This window comes from Mauremys reevesii, linkage group 5 (assembly GCF_016161935.1).
Source record: "Mauremys reevesii isolate NIE-2019 linkage group 5, ASM1616193v1, whole genome shotgun sequence".
NCBI lineage: Eukaryota > Metazoa > Chordata > Testudines > Geoemydidae > Mauremys > Mauremys reevesii.
The window spans coordinates 62,428,000-62,449,959 of record NC_052627.1 but is presented as its reverse complement, the minus strand read 5'-3'; the positions used below and the strand labels follow the sequence as shown (position 1 = coordinate 62,449,959).

The window sequence follows — 21,960 nt, the reverse complement described above, 5'->3', positions numbered from 1 at the left end:
AACCAAGGGCTGAGGACAGCTAACAAAACCTCATGGGCAATAGTATCAAATGCTGTTAAGAAATCTAAAAGAGTCGGTATAGCCATCTGGCTATTATCCATCACTAGGAGGATATACCAGCTCATGGGAATAGCGTCATTTCCCCCATGATCAACAATAAGGATGGACTGGAAGGGATCAGTGAAATCCAAGGCCTTGAACTATACCAAAGTTGCCTCTCCACAATCTTCCACAGATAGGGAAGTTTATGAACAGAACAATATCTGACAAAATATCAGTGTCAGACACGACTTCCTGACCAAGGGCCTACCAGCTGTTCATTAGAGGAAACTGGAACCTCACCTCCAATTGGGAGGCATCTACAGTATTTAACACCAATGGATCCTATATTTCCCTACTTAATTTTACAAGATACGAGAGCATGAGTTCAACAGTGTAAAGTTTCTGGTAGGCTTCACCAGTAAGTGGACAGAAAATATTATTGCTGTGTCTCTTAGTGCCTCTTTCTGGTACCCTGAAGACTACCAGGTTTTTGTCCAGACCTTCACAGCTTTTCCTCTGAACACAATGATTCCAACACTGAGACAGGCCACAGCTGAGTACTCTTTCAACGCAAGGTGGACATCCTTTTGGACTAGTTACTAATCTGAACTCCAAAAACTTAAATGACAATGTGTGCCAAGACGATCTCTTCAATCAAATGGTTACAATTATTGACAAAGAAGATGGACTGGGTGGAAAACCAATCTTCATGTACATATTCCTTGCTGAACTTGACCTACTTATCATTGTTCGTCCACATCAAACCCCTCCTTTGTAGTGAAGCCTATAAAAAAATTTGACAGCAGTTGGTGCACTGAGACCACAGCCTATCATGCTGACCAATACTGTTGCCTTGTTTCTTTGTACTCCCTCACCTATCTGTTTATATCCATCTGTTTTCTCCTGTCTTATACTTAGATTGTAAGCTCTTTTTGGTCTGTGTTTGTAATGTAGCACAATGAGGTCTATGACTAGACTCCTGATCTATAACTAGGGCTTCTAGGCATTATGGTAATACAAATAATTAGTAATAATAATTCAGAGGTTACAGTCTAAAATCTCCACTAGTACCTCCAAATGTTCAGTGAAAGAATCTGGTCAAAACATGCCTACAAAAGAAATCCCTTCAGCCCTGGACCAGCCTCTACAATGGCAGCCATTCTAGATTGAATCCACAAAATATAGTAAAGGAAATGGAAAATTCCTCACAAAAGGAAAAACTACTTCTAAGCAGAGATAGCTGAAAATTTGGAGGCTGTCACACACTCTACAAAGAACTATCTGCCTATTTTACAGAAAAGATCACAGAATCAGGGATAACCTCATAGAAAGTATGTAATGCTACCATCCCATCTTCATTTTCAGAATCTGAGATTAACACAACAGGAAGGCCTACTAACATTAAAGACCATCCAAACCTTACCCATGGTCCTAAGGATCTGGAGTGCTGCCTGGACATGCTCTAATCTGACTCAGAACCTTACTCTCAACGTGCTCCCATAGTGTAGCAATAGACAACTGCACCTCTCACTTATCAAGATGTGTGAGGCTATATTGTTCCTCTCATGTCCTATTTAATGCATCTATGGAGTTACATGGGGGATCTTGAGATGTCAAGGTCTACCGTGTTAAACGTATGTAAATATACTCAACTATGTAGCTCCTTCACTACCATCACCATCACCCAGCTGATCCAGTGCCTATGCAAAATCAACTCCTAGATTGGGGTGGCCAACCTGTGGCTCCTCAGAAGTTAATATGCATCTCCTTGTATAGGCACTGACTCCGAGACTGGAGCTACAGGCGCCAACTTTCCAATGTGCTGGGGGGTGCTCACTGCTCAACCCCTGGCACTGCTGCAGGCCCTGCCCCCACTCCACCCCTTCCTGCTCCCTCCCCTGAGCATGCCGTGCCCTCGCTCCTCCCCCCCCAAGCCTCCTGCACACCACAAAACAGCTGAACTGGAGGTGCGGGGAGGGAGGGGGAGGCGCTGATCAGTGGGCCTGCCAGTGGGCAGGAGGCACAGGGAATGCAGGGGGCTGCAGACGTATCACGAAAGCTCATGCTAAAATAAATTTGTTAGTCTTTAAGGTGCCACAAGTACTCCTGTTCTTTTTGCGGATACAGACTAACACGGCTGCTACTCTGAGACGTATTACTGTGACTCTTTGGCAATGTACATTGGTAAATTCTGGCTCCTTCTCAGGCTCAGGTTGGCCACCCCATCCTAGATGAAAAGTTTCTTGCTGAAGCTGAACCTGGGAAAGTTGAAAATGATACTAGTGGGTAGAGGAATGGTCTACTGCCTAAGAACTCTGAGGAAGGAAATATTTTTGGGGCCTGCATTGGTCAGGGCAGAGGAGAATAGAAGAGCCCAGAAAAGAGAAAAGTAGGATTTTTTTAATCAAGAGGGAGAACTAAACATTAAAACCGCTACCCTCCAAAACATATGTTTGAGCTGAATGCAGGAGGGAGCAAGGAACACAGAGACATGTTTGGTAAGCGTTTGGGTTTTTTTTTTCAGTTGTTACCTAAAGTGACACAGAAAGGTCACACCTGCTTCTGGGTGCAGTGAGAGCTTCAGCATCATGTTTCAAAGGATACTTACAGACAAGGTTGAAAAGAACTTTTATCTATTTTGAATGGTCAACCTGGAAAACTGCAAGATATAAATTTCTCCATATAGAATCACTGGTGAATCAGAGTTAGAGAGTTAATACTATTATTTTCACAAACTTTTAAAACAACAAAGTAGTAGTAGCAGAGCTCATGTTTTTGAGAACAATGAATGGGGAAGATTTAATGGCTTGATATAAAGCAGATCTAACAGTGTAACACCTAGCTCCCATCACAACAGTGTTCACTTTTCTTTCATGTTTGAATATTGGACTAAAAAAGCTGACTCTGCAATATGATCTACTGTTTTCAAGGCTAGAAAATACAACAAACAGTACAAACAGGTGAAACAGGCAACTTCAAAACCAGGTGAATGCTGTCAAAAATATTTCACAGAAAGGAAAGAAGATAAACCTATATTCAAAGTTCTCCCCCACTCCTTCATTTTATTATAATGGGTTTTTGACAGTGTAGATTCAGTTTGAAATTTTCTGGTTTTTTACATGCTGAAATGTTTTCTTCTCTATTTATCATGTCAGAATGAAATATCACACAATACACAATGCAGGCTATTAGACAGATTTTGGATATTGATGGGATAAAGCCCAGAAATGGAGGCAGAAAAGCTTACGCAGTGCTTAGCCATCTGGGTATACCATAAAATGAAACTAATACTGATAAGCATGACAGTATTCATGGGTCCACATATAAGCCAGAAACACCTACTTCTCAACAGACTGGAAAACAAAATTCCTAAAGCAGAAGCAATTAGGCATTTTTGTCACCTCTGAAAGGATAAAGGGTAATGGGAAGAGATAAAGTATCATGATTCAAATGGTGCTCCCAATGGTGGTAAAGTATTGTGTGGAATACACAATTTATTTGACACAACCAAAAAAGACATTATGATCTAGAATGATCCACTCTTGTCACAGCAAATAGGAATTAATCATGTCAGGGGGGAAAAAAAGCACTCGAAGAAAGCTTCTGAGCTCCCAAGAGTCAACACTCGACATGTTTGTAGGGATGTAGAGATGCTATTTTCATCATCACACTGAACATTCTGAAAATAACATGCCCTCAGACTTGATAGTTATATGAATTATGGTATATGTTCATACCTTCAGCATGCAAATGCTAATTCAATGGCAATGAAATGTCATTTGGGGTGTTTTTAGTTTGATGGAAATAGCACATATAACAGTAACTCATGCATCATCTTTTTATTATTGCAATTATAAATTGATGTCAATGAGAGTCACACCTGCATAAATGAGACTAAAATTTATCCCATAATTCATAGTTTAAGTGGGAATACATCATCTTTTTTTTTATAAAAGACTTTCTTTCCCATTTCTTAACCAAAGCCTTCTCTTTTAATACATAGTTTTACTACTTGATCTTAATATTCAAGATGTGTATGTGTTTTATATTGTTCCACTAAATTTACTTTAAAGCATCATGCAAGAACAAGACATAACAATAGCCCCATTGTTTTATCTTTGATGGTAGTCTAGAGAAACACACAAAAAACCCTATATAATATTTTAAGAAACATTTCACAGGTGACACAAACCTACAAAAAACAATTAAATCCTTTACGTATCCCATTGGGCTTTAGTATTGCACATTTCATAGAACTCTTTCATCTGAGATCCCTGCAAGACCAAGTCACACTGACAAACACAGGAAGAATGGCCTTTGAATGTATTTGCTTTTGTCACAATATTAGTGTTGTTTATTTCAGTTTAGAGTGTCTATTTATAGTCAACAAAACATTTGCACTAGAGTTACAGATTTAAAAAAAAACATTTACACAGAGGGACAGATCCAGTTTAACTATGACCATTTACACCAGTTCAGGATCTGCCCCAGATTGTTTGAATTAACTATATCATAGTTGGTAGCCTCAGAAATTGATTTCCCTTTTCATTATATTACTTTACAAGGACTACAGCTAAAATTTTCAAAATGATTAGTGATTTTGGGTGCCCAATTTGAGATACATTAAGGAAGCCTGATTTTCAGAGCATGGCTGATAAGAATCTTCTGAAACTGTGGTCCCTTGAAAGTGTCTTACATTGAGTTTCCAAAAATTGAGACACTTAAAATTACTAGTCACTTCTGAAAATGTTGCCCACATACATGCATATATACACACACACACACACACACACACTCACTCACTCTGGCACACATGCACAGAAGTCAATATAAATAGATAAAGTTGTATTTTCCTCCAAACAAACGTTACAATGCTCTGTTTCCTAAAAAATTCAGTGCCAGTAGTACGTAGTTGTGCACAGTTATTTCCAGAGTGGAGTTTTGCTTCTTTCTATAAGAGCAGAACTGGAGCCAGTTTAAGCAATCCTGAAAGTAAATTTCCTTTTAAATTTCACATAGATATTGCCTAAATAAGTAGTAAAAGTAGTGTATTAAAGATTTTAAAAAAAAAAAAAAAAAAGAAAAAAAAAAAACTTAACTGCTTTGCTGTTCATCTTTATTCAAGACAAGCTACAGAGAAAAAAATTTTTTTTTCAAAAATGCTAACAAAACACATTTTCAGCACATACTTGTGCTTACATTGTTTTAATTTTAACTTTTATTTCCACCTTCCTCTTTTTAAAATTCTTTAGAAGTGTTTTGAAATACTTGGAATCCTGGGTCACATAAGTCACACAGATCTCATTATCCTCCTCCACAGTGTTCTCTGTTCTAGGTAGATAGAAGGGTAGGTGTTCTGACACAGGGGCAGGAGGCACATTATATAAGGATTGCATACTCCTTTGCACAGCATTTTCACAACTCACCAGAACTGCCCAGTCCCATCCACTAGGAGGCAGCCTTTCTCTTGCTTGGAAAAGGAATATCCCCCTTAATCCTCCTTAAAGTAAGGTAACAAATGGCATTTTTAATTTTTTAAAAATTTGCAATTTGTTAACTCCTCACTCCTCTTTCGTTGTTTGAATTCCTGAAAAATTAAAAAAATGCAACTTATGTTAAAATAAAATTATTTTCCCAATTTTAATTTAAAATAAAAAGGCAAAAGGGGGGTATTTTGGGGGCAGACAAAAGGCATTATATACTGTACAGTACTGTACTGTACTGTGGTGGGGAGGTGTCCCTGGCTTACCTCTGGGGCTCAGGGCTGGGGGTGCAGGGTCTGGGAGGCAGTTAGGATGCAGGAGGGTGTTTAGGATGGGGTTGCGGGGTCTGAAAGGGAGTTAGGGTGCAGGATGGCATTCAGGGTGGGGGCGTGGGGTCTGGAAGGGAGTTAGGGTGCAGGAGGGCGTTCAGGGTGGGGTGTGGAGTCTGGGAGGGAGTTAGGGTGTGTAAGGGCACTCAGGGTGGAGGTGCGAGGGGAGGCTCAGGGCTGGGGCAGGCAGGAGGTGCAGAGCACTTACCTGGGGCAGCTCCTGTTTGGTGCAGGGTGTGCACAGGTGGCTCTGCACAGCGCGGCACCACTCCCCTGGCTGCGATTCTGGGAGCTGCCCCCTCCCAGCAGGCAGGGGCACCTGGAATGCAGGGGCCTTTGGGGCTGCAGGGCCCTGGGCTATGGGGGCCCCGGGGCCTTCGCCTGCAGCTCTAAAGCCCCTTTCACAATGCAGCCCTGCTAGCACAGACTGGAGGACTCAGGAGGAGCAGGGGCAGCCGTGCAGCCAGCGGCCGGAAAGAAGCAGCGCTTTCCCCTTGAAAGCCGGCTGGAGAGAAGCGGCACTTTGAAGGAGAAAGTGCCACTTCTCTCCGGCTGCTGGCTGCGTGGCTGCCTTTGTTCCTCCTGAGTCCTCCGGTCCATGTTCACAGGGCCGCATTCTAAAAGGGGCTTTAGAGCTGCAGGCCAGGGCCCCGGGGCCCCCTTAGCCCAGGGCCCTGCAGCCCCTAAAGCCCCTGTGTCAGGGCGGCCCTGCCTGCCGGGGGGAGGGAGGCAGCTTCCTCGCTGGCTCGCTCGCTCCCTCCCAGAAAGTCCTAAGCGCCGCCAAACAGCTGTTTGACGGTGGGGGAAGCGCTGGGAGGGAGGGAGGGGGAGGAGACAGAGAAGCGGAACTTGTGCAATGCTTCCTTGTAAAGTCAGCCAAACAACATTATAAGGGAGCATTGCACAACTTTAAATGAGTATGTTCCCTAATGGAGCAGTGACGTAACTTCGAAACAATGTTAAATGTGAGGATGGTAAGTAAGGAGTTACTGTAGCTACTTCTCTTTCCACCTCAAAACAGGCCACTAACTGATAGCTGATGCCATGCACTAGTGGGCTGCAAAACTTCAGCAATTCAATAACAGTCATTTAAATTCTAGGATTTATTTGGTAAAAAAGCAACTGAAAGCACTACCTAATGGACTGCTTTGTCTTTTGCTTTTCATTCTTAACATTTTAGAGTCAAACCCTTTTATTTTTCAAATCATTTAAAAGGAAATAAAATCAAACAATTTGCTCCCAGGCTGAAATAACTTTATGCCCAGTTTCAGCCTGGGTCAAAATTTTAACTCTTTATAAATAGAAATTTCTAATAAAAATGCTGAGATGACATTCTTAACTACAGTAATATGAGAAAATGCAGTATTACGTAACTGAAATTCAATCAGAGACTAAAATGAAAAGGTGGGATAATATAGCAACTAGACTTCGTCAGATGCTGGTTATTGTGAGCATTTTATGTACTGTCTCAGTTATAGTATCCTTGCCTCGAGTGGACCTGAAGCTGGAGTTAGGCTGATTTGGCTTTATCTATGAAAGAAACTGCATTTATAAGTTTTCAAGGGTGATACAGTCTACTGGTAAACAAAATAGAAACGGTGGCACAGGATTTCAAGAGAGTCCAGTGTTCACATAGGCACCAAAATAAGTAGCCATATTTTCAAAATTGCTCAGTATGTTTGGTGCTGAGTTCTTTTGCATATTCAGCCATGAATGTCACAAAGAGAACCAAGTGCAGAACTCTTGAAAATCTATCACCAATTGCGGATTCTGAAAATTTGAAAATCTGGCCCTATATGAACATTTTTACTGACATTCCCCTACACTGCACATGACAAGTAAATACTCTCATGGACTTCAGTGGGAATTTTGCCAGCAAAAGGATCATGGGATTATACCACAAATGGGAAATTGCCATTTTTCTCTTCTTTTCAGTATCTAAAACAATTTAACTTCAGTGTTTAACATTTCTGATGTGCACAATAGGCTATTCACAGAATAATTCAAGTGGTAATTCAGTTGTAGGTACAGCACCATCAAGCAAACATCCAAGAGGATCCCATGCCAAGTTAACTCTGTTAATATAGAGCTGAACAGTCTGGTCTTATATAGAATGAAGTTATAGCTTTGTCCTGAAACAAGAAATTTCTTATGGCCTGATCCTGCCACCTTTAATTGCATTGAATATAGTACCTTAACCCAAAAAGCAATCTCATTAGTTTCTACAAGGTTGCCTGTGGAGTAAGATGATATTCAAAGTCAGCCTATTGTAGAAGAACTGGACCCTTATTTTGTAGAAAATAATTAATATCCCTTGATGAAAGTCTTTTCTTTGTTACGTCTTTTTGTACTCTTTACCTAGGCATACTGAAGACTAAGGGTACGTCTACACTACGGGATTATTCCGAATTTGCATAACGGTAAATTAAAACAAATTTATAAAAATCGGTGGCGCGCGCCTATACTACATATTAAATCGGGGTGTGTGGTGTCCCCTGGGTCGTGGGATTTCTGCGTCGACTGTGGGCTGGCTATTCCCTATCTAGCTATCCCCCCCCTCCCGCCCCTCCCCCCCCCTTTCCCCTTGGAATTGAGATCCTGAGATCTGATGGGCCAAAAATCATTGGTAAACTGGGTGGTGGTGGGTAGTCAGTAAAATGTCTTCAGTCACTCCTTCCAGACAAGCATTTTTCAGGCCTTTTTTTCCCTGGGTTGCCCTGGATGATGCCATAGCATGGCAATGCCATTGTTTTGCCGTGTGTGACTCTCCGCGTGTGTGTGCACTAGATGTGTCACAGATTCAGCAGAGCTCAGCAGCACAGCAGCAGATGCTTTGCTTTTTTGCTTTTGCATGGAGAGAGATCTGCCCACCAGCTAAATTGGAACACCACCCTTCCATGGCTACTTCATGCGATGATCATGGCTTACCATTTGCTGCCTTTGCCCCTGCCCTGCCCCCCAAGCCAGAGCCAGGCAAAAGCCAAGATTGGATACCAGCCTACTTTGCACCTTTCATCGTTGTCACCTTTGTTTGCTGCTAGGGGTGCCTGGCCAGCAGCGGCAAAAAAATCTGCAAAATGGGGATGAAATATGAGTTTCTAAAAGTCTTCAATTTAATCAAAATAGAAGCTGTAGAATCAGAGCAAGTGAGAGAGAAGAACACCTGAGACATAGAAGAAGAGAGCAACTGTATGTCCACAGAGCCTGTGTCTGCTATTATGCTATTATGCTGTGTGCAGGGGTTCTCCCCTTGCAACCCCACTGTTGATTTCGTTCTTTGTTCTTCCTTTCCCAGCATTGTCCCCAATTCCCCCACTTGTGTGGTGAGAAAATATGGAAATTAGAGAAGATGAATTAATAAAGAATGAGGTGAGAAGTGAGAAATGAGCAGAAGGCAGCTGAAGCCCAGCACATAGTCCAGACAGATCATGAGGTGTGATCCAGGCCCAGCATCCCACTGCTAGTCCAGCTGAGCTTTTCTGAATTTTTTGCTATGATGAGTGAGGTGGGATGCCTGTTTGAGCTCCAGGTTACCAGTCCTTTGTACCATCAGCTGAGGGCTGATGAGGATGGATGATTTCTTTTTTTGTACGATCAGCATGATGATGATGATGATGATGGATTTCATCATATTGTACACCAGCCGCCCCATGGTGGGGGGTGGGGGAGCAGGATGTTGGTGGCACTATGCTGCACTATCTGCCTATCTCTCAGCATCATAGAAAGACATGTAAAATGTAGAAAGAGTCAGATGTTTTTACCTTCTTGGGTGGGGGGGGGGTGGGGGTGTGGATTGCCAAGCTGCCCTGACTGACCGTGACCCTGTGTTTGACTTGGAGAAGTGGAGCATGCAGCCAATGCAATAAAATAATGGAGGCTGCTGGAACTGAACTGTGGGATAGCCTCATCCCCCCCATTCCATTCTTCCATTTGATTTGTTTGCTTCTTTCACTGCTTGCTGCGCTGCTGAGTGGCTGGCTGCTGTCTGTCTGTTTTTAAAAAGGGAAAGGATTTCATCTAATAGAGTTACACTGTCTGAAACAGTGTAAATGAAAACAGAATCAGGCCCCAAAAGCTTTACTCACTGACTTCATTCTCAAAATGGAAACTTTAGGGCACAAATACACTTCTCTTTTAAACTGACCAATGTATAGGTAAGAAAATGGTTAAAGTTTCTTAAAAACATACAAAATGTCAAAGATGTATTTAGGGAAAAGTAAAAAAAAAAAAAGGGGGATGTATTCCCCTTGATCAGTGATTCACAAAGCATCTTTGCGCCACAGACAAAAAGATACATGAAGCGTAGCCATTAGAAGTAATACTTAAAACAGCATAATCCATATCACTGTAAGTACACATTGCAAATTAGAAATACAGTGCGGTAAATGGAGCTACTGATGCCACAGTTTGTATTATCTTATCAGGTGATTTTTTAAAAAAAAATATGCATTTACTATATTTGCCTAGTTCTTTTCATCTCTCCTTTCCATTCAAATAAATTGTAAAGCATTCACTAATGGAATGCCAGACTGTTTGTTTATCATCAAAGTACCTTTTCAATTTTAACTAGCTTAAAACTAATATGTATTTGTAACCAATGTACAATTTTAATTAACTTTTTAAAGTAAAACCTGAAGGTTTTAAATAAAATAATAATGCTGATACAAAACACATTAATTTCAAATAACATAAGACAGATTTCTACAACAGCAAACCTTCAACACTGAAACCAGATTTCAGTAAACTATATGACACAAAAGAATAAAATCACCATGGGCAGAACAACTGTAGAAAACTACACGAGTGAATCCCTAACTCTTGGTCTTCTACAAATATAATTTCTCACAGTACTGTGATGTTAGCCACTGTATGCCAGATACCTAACTTGTGGTACCTACAGTTATCAAACAATTTAAAAATATAATAAAATAAAAATCTTTTGACTCAGGAGTTCTCATATGAGAAGCACAATACTTAATCAATGTGTGTGATGCATTTACCTATTCAAACCTCTTCTCAACATTACTTTGAGCCTGATCCTACAGGCTTTGGCTTCAGTGCCAGTGTCCACTATCCAAGAATGCAGGACAGAGCCTTCAGTATAACATATTGGTAATTCATGCTCCCAGCTGATTTATAGAGATGGGAAGGTTGACTTAAAATACTAATTTTGCTTGTAAGGGCTTTTGGAATCATCTTATTCAGAAAGTTATTGTGTGGTTTAAACAATTTCCGTCTTTTTTTTTATATTACACCAAAGCCAAGTATTTACTTATTAGTTGTATTTATTTGACAAGTTTAGTATGGAGTATTTTTCCAACCATTTCAGTATCAAATAACTTTCTGTAAGGTCACTCAGATTTTACAAATGGTCTTATCATTGCATAAACCTTTTTCTGTGAAGATGTAGACATGACATGTTCTAGAACAGAGGTGGGCAAACTATGGCCCGTGGGCCACATCCAGCCTGCAGGACCGTCCTGCCTGGCCCTTGAGCTCCCAGCCAGGGAGGCTAGCCCCAGGCCCCTCCCTCACTGTCCCCCCTCCCCGCAGCCACGTGGGCAGCACTCTGGGTCGCAGGGTTGCGCGCTCCTGCTGAGCAGTGTAGCAGCGTGTCCAGCTCCAGCCAGGTGGCACGGCTGCCAGACATGCTGCTCTGAGCAGCATGGTAAGGGGGTCGGGGAGTTGGATAAGGGGAAGGAATTCTGGGGGGCAGTCAGAGGACAGAGAACGGGGGGGGATGTTTTAGAGTCCCAGGGGGCCTGTCAGGGGGTAGGAGTGTGGATAGGGGTCAGGGGATGGGGAACAGGGGTTGGATAGGCATGGGATCCTGGAGAGGCCTGTCAAGGGTGGATAGGGTAAGAGCAGCCAGGGGACTGGGAGCAAGGGAGGTTGGATAGGGGGGTGAGATCCCAGGGGCAGTTAGGGGTGGGGGGTCCCGAGAGGGAGCGGTTCGGGGACAAGGAGCAGGGGGGGTTGGATGGGTCTTGGGTTTTGAGGGGGGCAGCCAGGGGGCAGGAAGTGGGAGGGGTTAGATAGGGGGTGGGGGCCAGGCTGTTTGGGGAGGCCCAGCCTTCCCTACGCAGCCCTCCATACCATTTTGCAACCCCAATGTGCCCACTCCTGTTCTAGAAGAAAGTTACTGCTAATTATATTAAGCATCCTGCTTGTGTACACATTGGCATAACAATGATAGCTTACCTTCAATTTCATGCACAATTGATAATTCTTGAGGGAAAACATTTTTCATTAGGTCAAGATTACCTAATGAAAAATGTTTTCCCTCAAGAATTATCAACTGTGCAAGTAGAATTGTAGCTGTTAATTCTCAAATATATCTTTATCATCAGAAATCTGATCCACTCTATTGACATCAGTAGTAAGACAATAATTTACGTCAACAGCTTTAGATCTGTCCCCAGTTCATGCAATAGATCCAGATCATGCAAAGATTTGTGCACATGTTTAACTGTATGCACTGTGAATAGTCCCATTAAAGTCAATGTAAATTAGTTATTATAGTAGTAATTCACACAATAAATATATTATTAAGTATAAGGAACTAAAATTAATTTCAGTAGTTATTTAATAACAAGTAAAATAATAATTAATTCATCAAAATATTTAGAGACTAGTCAAGATTTCATTGATGTGTATCTCATGATTAGCAGTTAAACCTAACTCATCTGATACTTAATTAAAATAAAATTATCTTCAGAAATATAAATAGGATGTATATTTAAGACACAGACAAGATTTGTGCAATAAATGCAAACATGCAATGAAAATTTGGAAAGTCAAGCTGTCAAACCAAAAATGTCACTTATGTGTAATTCCCCAACTTCTGGTTCATGGCTCTGTGTATGTAAATTTAAATATCAGCAAGAAGCAAACAGGTACAGCAGGGACAGAACTATCACAAGGAACAAGTGTCCTGGGTTTGATTTTTGTAAGTCCACCAGCAGCAAGAAAGTACTTTAAAGGCTGCTAAATTTCTTGATATTAAGTGAGAAGGTGGGGGGAGGGAGGATTATTTGGGAGTGTGAGAAGTGTGACAGTTCATATAGCATACCATCCACAGATATTTTTACATCATTTTTATGGTAGATACAGTTTGGAGCTTGTCAATTCTAACTATAAGGAAGTTCCATGACTTTCCTGTGTAGAGATTTGTAGGGGAAAAGAAATGAAAAAGAACTAACAGGAGAAACATGAACAAACCTAAGCATAACTATTGAAACATTTTCTCCTCTCCTTAAAAACAAAACAAAACCATTATTGTGCAATATATTTGCTTTTGGTCCAGAGCATATTTACTCCACATAAACACAGATACATCTCTCCTGGCTTTCCTAGAATAGTCTATTTTTTTAAAAAATATATTTATTTTTTAAATGTTTTTACTGGTGATGTTCTAAATGCTATTCTCTTAAGAATTCCATCTGTAGCATTATAGTACAAAATAGCTAGAAAACCAAATGCCATGAATACCTCTCCTTCAAAGCTGCTGGTTGATGATATAATGAGAGGATCTGAGATTTATGCATGAATCAGCAACTCGTTGTCATAATGTCATGGTGCAGTGATCCCTGCAGAGCTGTAAGACTTTATTTAAAACTGAAATGCTCAACCCCCTCTTAAGCCATCAAGATTAAACCTCCAAGATCGTACATATATTACCTCTGTGCCATGGCTACTTTATGAATAACTTGTTACTGTCATTGAGCTTTTACATTACCCTGAGAAAACTTCTCTTGAAGGGACTCAAATCTCTTTTTAGGGTAAAAAAAATCAGTGTTCACAAAAAAATTGGTACTGCTTAGTGTTTGTAGGGTTAACAGGAAGATTGTCAAGGTTCATCACATCAGCTGTCTTCTGTTTTGATGTAATTACACAACAGAATCTATTCCTGATATAGTAGATGATGAGTGATTTCATTAGTTGGGTTAGGTTTAATTATACTGTGCTAAGGACTAATAGTTCATTGTTCTGGATAACCTCCAGTTTTACGCTATAGATCACCGCCAATACTGTAACCTTGTCACAACTATTAAACACAAAAGCTCCCAAATACCAGTTTGTGGTGCATGGTAGTGACCTTGTTACTTTCCTTTCTCCTTTACTTCTTTCCCCGATTTACGTCATTGGAATCACCTATGCGCATCGAAATCTGCTGCTTCTAGCCCACTTCCCCCTTAGGGAGAGATTGTACTCTCGCTCCTGAGTACCACTCACGCTTGTCTCATCCATGTAAGGGCTGCACAGCCCCTCAATGAAAACCACAAACCAGAGCCTCACCTCCGGCATGAAAGAAATGGTGCTACTCGATTGACACCAGCTGCTGAAGATTTGCTCTCAAGTATTTGCTAAAGACCAAAATGAACCCTCCCAAACGACAGCTTGCGGTATGTGTTACACAACGTAGTGCAACCTGTGCTGCCCAAAGCAGAGCCTCCCTCCCAACAAATCTGTCTTTTGGTCATTATCTACGGATCAGAAGGACTCATTCACTGGACTGTTTGCTGCCTGTTTCGACAACTGTCAATCGCGCATGCCTCCTTCCTTTGTCTGTGCATGTGGGAACGTAATACTTTAAACAGTACTGCTTTATGTAAAAGCCACTCGTTCCATGTATAGACTCAGTATTTACGTGCAATTAAATGTTTTCAATAATACATAAGATCTTTAATTAAAAACACTTTTTGAGCACCCTGCGTCCTGGGTTTCCTTGGCTTTAGTTATTTTGGGAGGTCCTTTGCTTACACGGGCCATTATTAGGTGTTGACGTGTCTGGGTGCTTGCTAACTTTTGAAATGTGTCTCTGTTTCAAAAGAATGATTTACAAACATTTAAAATCAACATCCAATGCTGAGTAAGACTTCCTGTTCTCTCAACAATTTCATTTGGTAGGAGAGGAGTTGGAAAGGCTGACTGCCTGTTGTTGGAACTAGTCTGCCATCTGCTGGATGCTTAATCTATGTCTGACATTTTTGTCTTCGGTCTGTGAACCTACTCTTAAAGGTGCAGAATTCCATTTTTGCAAGTACTGTGTAGAGTTTTGTTTTATTTAGTCATTTTGTTTTATTTAGTCACTGCCATGACTACTTTGAATAGTAACAGTTTCTCCTGAATATTATTATTACTGAACTTTGGTTAAGGCATGGGCTAAACTAGCAGAAGAGCACCTCTGCTAAGCAAGGTTTATGAACTGACTACCTTAAAATGACTGGGTAAAGATCCAGCAGCAGTTTCCAATATCAGTTTTATTTCACCTGTAAAATGCTTTGTAGGTCACCACAAGAAAGCAGTCTGAGAGAGAACCAGATACAGAACCTCAGTACTCAAACAAGAACGAATTTCACAGGATGAGGTAGTGGAAATGGTAATGGGGCGGGGGAAGCTAATTTTGAAACGTTCAGTATCTCCAATTCTAAATGAACTTCTAATTTTATCTGCCTCAGCATATACTGGTCTCCAGTATCCTCTGATGGCTAATCACAAACCTTTCTTGGATGGTAATCGAAGAAGTACTATTTCTAATTATTTTTGGTATGTGCCGCTTGATTCAATCCAGAACCAACAGGATGCCTGCACTAAACGGTCACTTATGATAGATTTGAGAGATACTACCTGCTCTTACTTTACGCACTTTAGCTTGTCATGGACCGGGCTGTTATCCTGGACACCGATCTTCAAGTTGATCGAAAATGGAAGTTTGGGATTTGGCCACACAAAGAAAAAGGAGAGCCCACGATATCCTCAGCCTACTGAAAGCGTCAGATATCCTCAGCCTCTTTAATGGCGTCAGAGCCTTTCATAACCCCCAGAGGTCCCATAAATATTGTAGGAGTTGTCTGGAGGAAGATATTTAAGATCAAGAACGAATCAGGTACAAACATCCAATGTGGTTTATTAAGGAATGCGTGATTCCTCCACTTTCTGGAAGAAATTTAAAAGCAGCCATGTTTGCCGTTCGGGATTGTTAGCAGCAGGAAAATCACTGGTGCTGCTTTAACTAAATCATAGTCAGGAGTTCATTGACTTGGAGTGGAAAAGCAAGAAAACACAGAACAATCATTCAGGCTGACCTTGAATTTTGTCAGGACTAGGATTTTAAGAAATATCTAGTTCAGTTGACTAATTTCCAACAAAATGTCTTGAAAATACTACCCAGAAACAGTATTAAGTCCCTGATATTTGATGAGCTGAGAAATCGTCAATTAAATAAACTAGGCAGTTCTCTCACATTATAGTAAATAACTAATGCAATACAATTATGGAATTAGCTGGCTGTTGGAGGAAATCTGTGTTTTCCCCAGCCATTACCACCCTTATTCAAAGATAACAGCAAGGTTTTTCTTTAAAAAGGTACCTTCTTCCTTCATTCCCACTTTTTAAGGACATGTTAAAAAACGAGAGACCCTGGCTTAGTGCAGCCTACACGCAGAATTAAGGGAAACTTCAGTGTGACCATGCAATGCTCTCTTCGTAGTGTAGAATAAGGAACAGTCAGTTTCCTAAGCTAATATCAATGTGTGTTGCCTGTTTGTGCTTGTAAACGGTGTCTCTGCAGTGGGTTCATTTTCACTGCAAAAAGATGTGTTAGGAGAGCAAGACTGAAAGCTGGAGACTATGTAGGAAGCCTTTCGGAGCATGAGGGACAAAATACAGCTTGTAATACTCCAGCTGGACAGGTGTGCCTTTTTAGGGCTCCTGGATTTGTTACAATTGTCATTTTAAACGGCTGTTTGGGTTTTCTACTCTGAATCGCACGGTTTCCCTTTAAAGTTAGAATGACAAATTGCAGCTCTAATCGGCTGAGTCTGAGATGATTTTTCTCGTTAGGCAGGCGCCTAAATGGGCGTCCTTCCTGCCCCCCCCCCTTTTTTTTTAAAGGTGTTGCGCCGCCACTATACAATCAGGGAATCTCACAGGCCAGACTGAACGTTCATAATTCATTCCCAGAACTTAAAAGCGCCTTTCTCATGCAAGATACTACACAGGTTTAAACAATCCTCCGACACTGAAACAATACAAAATATGGGCGTAAAACCATCTAATCGGAATCGGAGTGTACACGCATACACCACTAGATAAAATTTGCAAGTGATTCTATAGCATACGTGATTGCAAAGCACCTTACTAGAGGAATGGCTCTCTCTTTTCATCGAACTAAGACTAAACCCCTGACTCCAGCTATTTTGATATACCCCACTCAAAGGATGTATGTATTTGTTATACACTCAGGCAGATTTATGATGTTTTCTTGATGTATCCTTCTTTTATCAAGGAAACGAAAAACAACAGCCTCTGCCTGAGTGATTTTAAAACGGGGGATTGATCATGACTCTCGCGTCTACATGCTCAGCCAAAATTGTTAATCGTTCAATCAACCATTTCGGATGAGGTGATGTGATTTGCAACCGACGATTTTCGTAGGGACTTTTCAGTGCTGGTTTTACTGTGGTATTTTTCCGCGTGGCCCTGGCATTTTACCTATTGTCTGAGCCGACTGCAAAACAACGGAACTCGGGGAAACAACAGGAAATCCTGAGGATGGGAAGGGATGGCAGCTGTTCTGGCCCTATGAAATTTCAATACAGTAGATTATAAGAAAACCCCAGAGTCTGTGTCGGAAGAAAGCATCAGTTTTCCAACAGTACAACCCTCGAGGTAGCAATGATTTTATACAGGGAGTGAGCGGGCTCCTTCTTAATGTGCATTTCCTCCCGAAAATCCGATTTCTTTGCTGGTCTCTTTGTTAAGGTGCCCCCCTGCCACGCTGGAGGGGTTCCTCAGGGAGGCTTGAATTATTGGGGTAATGGAAGGAAGAGGGAGCTTGATGTAATATGGAGAATTGCAAACAATAAAATGGCTGATCCGTGTCTCATTTAGCTATTGATGCTCAGACCCGAGCGGATCCACTCGCGTTTGGCTTCCCCCGCTCCCGATCGCCTGGCACATCCTGCTTTATTTGCCAGAGCACCGCTGTACCACACCAAGGCGGAAGCCAGGAACGCCGCGCAACGGAGCTACCACTGCACAGCTTTCGTGGGCAGCAGGCTCTCCCAGTTAAGTTAAATTGATTAATTGGAGAGTTAAATGGATCTCCGCTTAACAGCTCCTAGCTAAGCTTGGAGCGTTTAATTTGGTGAGCCTGCCTGTCCAGCTGGACGGGGAAAGCTAGCATATGGTCCCACGCCATGTGCAGTAAGCCAGGCTTATGTAATGTATGGAAAGAGCCGAAAAGGAACCATTTTAAACCTCGACCATCTGTAAAGCAGTGTGTGCCATCCGCGTGGGAGGCGCCCCTTGAGCCCCAAAGTCATCGCCAGAGGAGCGCATTAGATGGGCGCGTTCTCCCCGAACCTGCCCCGCAGCTACCCGGGGGGGCAAAGCACTGCGCAGCCTGCACACCACCCTCTCCTCTCCCACCGCCCCATTCCCAGTGCGCACGCGCCCCTGCTCCCCTCCCTCCCCCGAACACGAGAGAAAGGGGTCCCGGCGGTCTCACGCCTCCCCCGGAGCAGCCCTGTCCACGGTTGTTTGAATGACACGAGCATTCGTTACTCACAAGCATTGGTGACGGCGAAGCTGTTGGCTACCTCCAGGTTGTCGATGTGGGGCGTCAGCCTAAACTCTGAAGTGGAAAATTGAACCATCCCTACCCGAAATGCACTGTATTCCTGATCGGCACCCCTCGGAAACAACCCCCCTGCAGGGAAACAAACACACACAAAACAGAACAAGAGACCCGATCAGTACTGCAAAGAGAGAAGCTTCAGGCAACAGGGCATCCCCCCTGGGGCATCGCACCGCTGGGAGCCGCTTAGTCTCGCTGCCAGGGAGAGGGGCAGCTACATGCACGCTCGCTCTGGGGCGGTGGAGCTCTGCTAGTCAGCTGTCGCGGGGGGCATGTTATTTGTCGGGAGCCGTTGGTTCTGCATCAAGCCAGAGAGATGCGAGTCTCTAGCATCGGCAACCCGCTATCGGACCAGCTACACGATTTCGTTTCTGTTTAAGGCAAAGGGGGAATAGCCATCATTTCTGAAGGGAGGAGGCATCATACAAAATCACACACACACATGTGTGTGTATAATACATGGCATTCAGGGCTTGACAGGACATGAATACGCGAGCGCAATGCCAGCTGTGAATGAATGAATAAATAACACCTCCAAATTAAACCTCAATCCGAAAAAAATATCCTCCCAGGCAGGGACACCTACCTATTTGTATGCTGTTAGAATAGACCCCCCAAATCAGTCCCCAGAACACAGGAGCCAGGAAGACAGAAATATGCATAATCTTGTGCATTTCCATGAAAAGTAGAGCATCCACGAAGCCACAAACGATCCCTTTCCTCCTCCTAGTTCTTTGTCCGTTCTCGCCAGCGAATTAGATCCTCTGCAATGTTGGCCGAGGGACCAGACCACCCAAAGAAAGGAAAATAACCCCGACGCGGCGGAAGAGGGAGAAGCGTTTGCACAAGGTCTGGTCCTTGTCCCGGCTCCAGAAGTAAGAAGGCTGCTTGAACGCTGCCGTGGTCCCAGTACATCCAGCACACGCACATGCACTCACACACTCGCACCCCCTCGCGCTAGCTCACAGGCTGGGGAGCGGGGAAGAACCTGGCGCGCGTGCGCGAGCAGCATAGCGCGCGGGAGCGCGCCCCCACCCCCACTTTCTCTCCTTGCCCCGGCCCTAGAGCGCGGCTGGCGCTGCTCGCCCGGCTCAGCATCAGGGCTGCGCTGCTGCGGCGGCTTCCCGCGTCCCCCCAGGGCCGCTGCCGCCGGGACAGCGCTAAGCAGGTGGCTGGTGCCTTTGCGCACCGCGGACAGCGCCGCAGCAAGAGCAACGAAGCAGCCGCGGACCTACCCGCCGCCGGCCCCCAGTGCTGCAGGGGGCTCCCGACAGGCTCGCCTGGGGCAGCGGGAGGCTCGCTGGCCTAACCGGCCCCCCAGTTGTGCTGGGTCCGTGGCTAGGTCAAGGAGAGGGGTGGGGGGGGGGGGGTGTTCAGCTGCGGCGGAGCACAGGGCCTCCCTTCCCCCCACATCAGAGCCTTGCAGGCGCGTGGCGGCGGCGGCGGCAGGGGGAACTGCAGCAGAGCGGCTCCCCCGCATGCTCCATGCGGGCCGGTTCCGGCTGCCAGCCGGCCTTGGCACACTGGCCAAAGCGCCTCGTGCTGCGGCCCAAAGGGACCCGGAGCCGCCGCGCGTGCGGGCATGACACGGGATTTGGGCTCTGCCTCCCTCCACGCGCACCAGGACTCGCTTGGTCTGCGGCAGGAGCGGTGCTCGCCCATTGGGGCGGGGGCACTAAGCGGCTCTGGTCTGCGGAGTCCGAGCGGGGGCGTCAGCTTAACTTTGGGCAGCGACAGGAAACGGCCCGGACTTGCTTCCATACGTGATTTGTTTTGTGTCAGTCACTTAGGCGGGGACTCTCAAGAGAAGCTTAAGGATGTTGGGTGCTCAGTAGGAGCTGGTGCCTAATTCCCCTAGGCTTTTTGGAAAACCCTAAGCCTTCACTTATAAAGATGAAAGACCCAAACATTATGGGCAACATTATCAAACCCAGGTGCCAATAATTGGACACCTCACTCCAAATGTCCACACGTGAATGAGTGTCCTGATTTTCACAGATGCTGAACACCTACAGCAAGCATCCTGTAAAAGATGGATTTAAGAGCTTAACTTTAGACTCTGGCTTTTGGAAGGTTTGGCCTAAGTGAATAATAAAAAAATGGAGAGAAATCTCCATAAACACATTTCTCTCCATAAGGACAGGAGAGATTTGTTTAGGTGGAAAGTAGAGGCGAAAAAGGAGGCAGACTTTTGTTTGAGGTAGCTCATTTTTTACTAGTTTTATCCTCATCCAGATCTTACTTGCATGAATGTTGGCTGTATCTGAAATTCAGGTATATCTGGAAAACCTGTTTTTAATTTACACACTAATACTATTAAGTGGCTAAGGAAGTTGTTTTATTTATGAATGCTTAGCCAAAGCTCAAATTACCAAATTTAATTAGCACCCGCATTTATTTTCCAAAATTCACTTCACATCCAATAGATAAATTTACAGTGAACTATAAGTGAACTTTTTTCAGTTTGTCATAAGAAGCTGCCCCCAAAAATATCTTATGTAAGAACATTTTAATACATACACTGCAAAGAAATTTGCCAATAAATGGTGAATAGTGAGTGCATTTTTTAAGTTAGTTCATATCACAAATAATAAGAGTGGGGGCAATTGCCCCTTCTTTGGAAAAATACCTTTCTGGCAAGGAAAATGCTGATGTTCTCCTGCTGGATTTCCTTTTGATTTTTTTATTAGATTCTGTTTGTGTCTCTTTTCTACAGAAGAATTAGGGCCTGCAGCTCCAAACTAACAGTTGCTGGAGATCAAGAGCAACTAAAAAAGCTTTACCCCTGTCTAATTTCTGAGAAGTGCAGCTTCATTGCAGCCATGCTACCAGGGAATTCCTTTGGAAACTATTGGGATTAGGAGGAGGTTCCCCGAGATGGATGGGCTCAATAAATAATAATAATAAATAAAGCCTACAACTATAATACATTGTGCCCAGGTGCCCTATTTGGCGGGGGGGGGGGAGGGGGAGGAATTATGCAAGGCACACTATTCCTACTCTGGTGCCTCCCCATTCTTTATCTGGGCTGCCCCTTCCCAATGCTCATATCATGTGCTACATGAAGATGGCAATACAGAGGTCTGGGAAGGGGGTAGTAAACTTCACTGAAATGACCAGCCCTGCTGTACTTCACATTGTCTAGGGAAAATGTGCATATAAATAATCCCTCTGTGCATATATTTAGAGGACTGTCAAATCCACAGTCATTATGTCTGGTAAATATTTCAGGGTCAAAATGCCATACTACATTTAATTTTAGTACAGATATATCCAGTCTATCCCTCCAGTCTCAGGGATTAAGAGCTCTACTCTAAAAATTCATTGTGACACAAATTTGGCATATATCTTATTTTGAGAGTGATATTTTATGTTTAAACAAACAAGCAAACAAAAATCCTATTTGTGAGTTTGAATTGCAAAATACACAAGAAAACAAACAACAGCAAAATAACCTGAGACT

General features: G+C 43.2%; 1 protein-coding gene across 1 annotated transcript in view; it reads right to left on the bottom strand.

The window, feature by feature from the left end:
- The window catches only part of GRIA2 (glutamate ionotropic receptor AMPA type subunit 2), a 128,450-nt gene extending 109,187 nt beyond the window's left edge, over window positions 1–19,263 (bottom strand). Inside the window, 2 exon segments of the mRNA XM_039540276.1 lie at window positions 18,429–18,569; window positions 19,084–19,263. Of these exon segments, the coding sequence (XP_039396210.1) occupies window positions 18,429–18,569; window positions 19,084–19,177 (235 nt within the window). The 5' untranslated portion in view covers window positions 19,178–19,263.
- Between the last annotated feature and the right edge of the window lie 2,697 nt (window positions 19,264–21,960).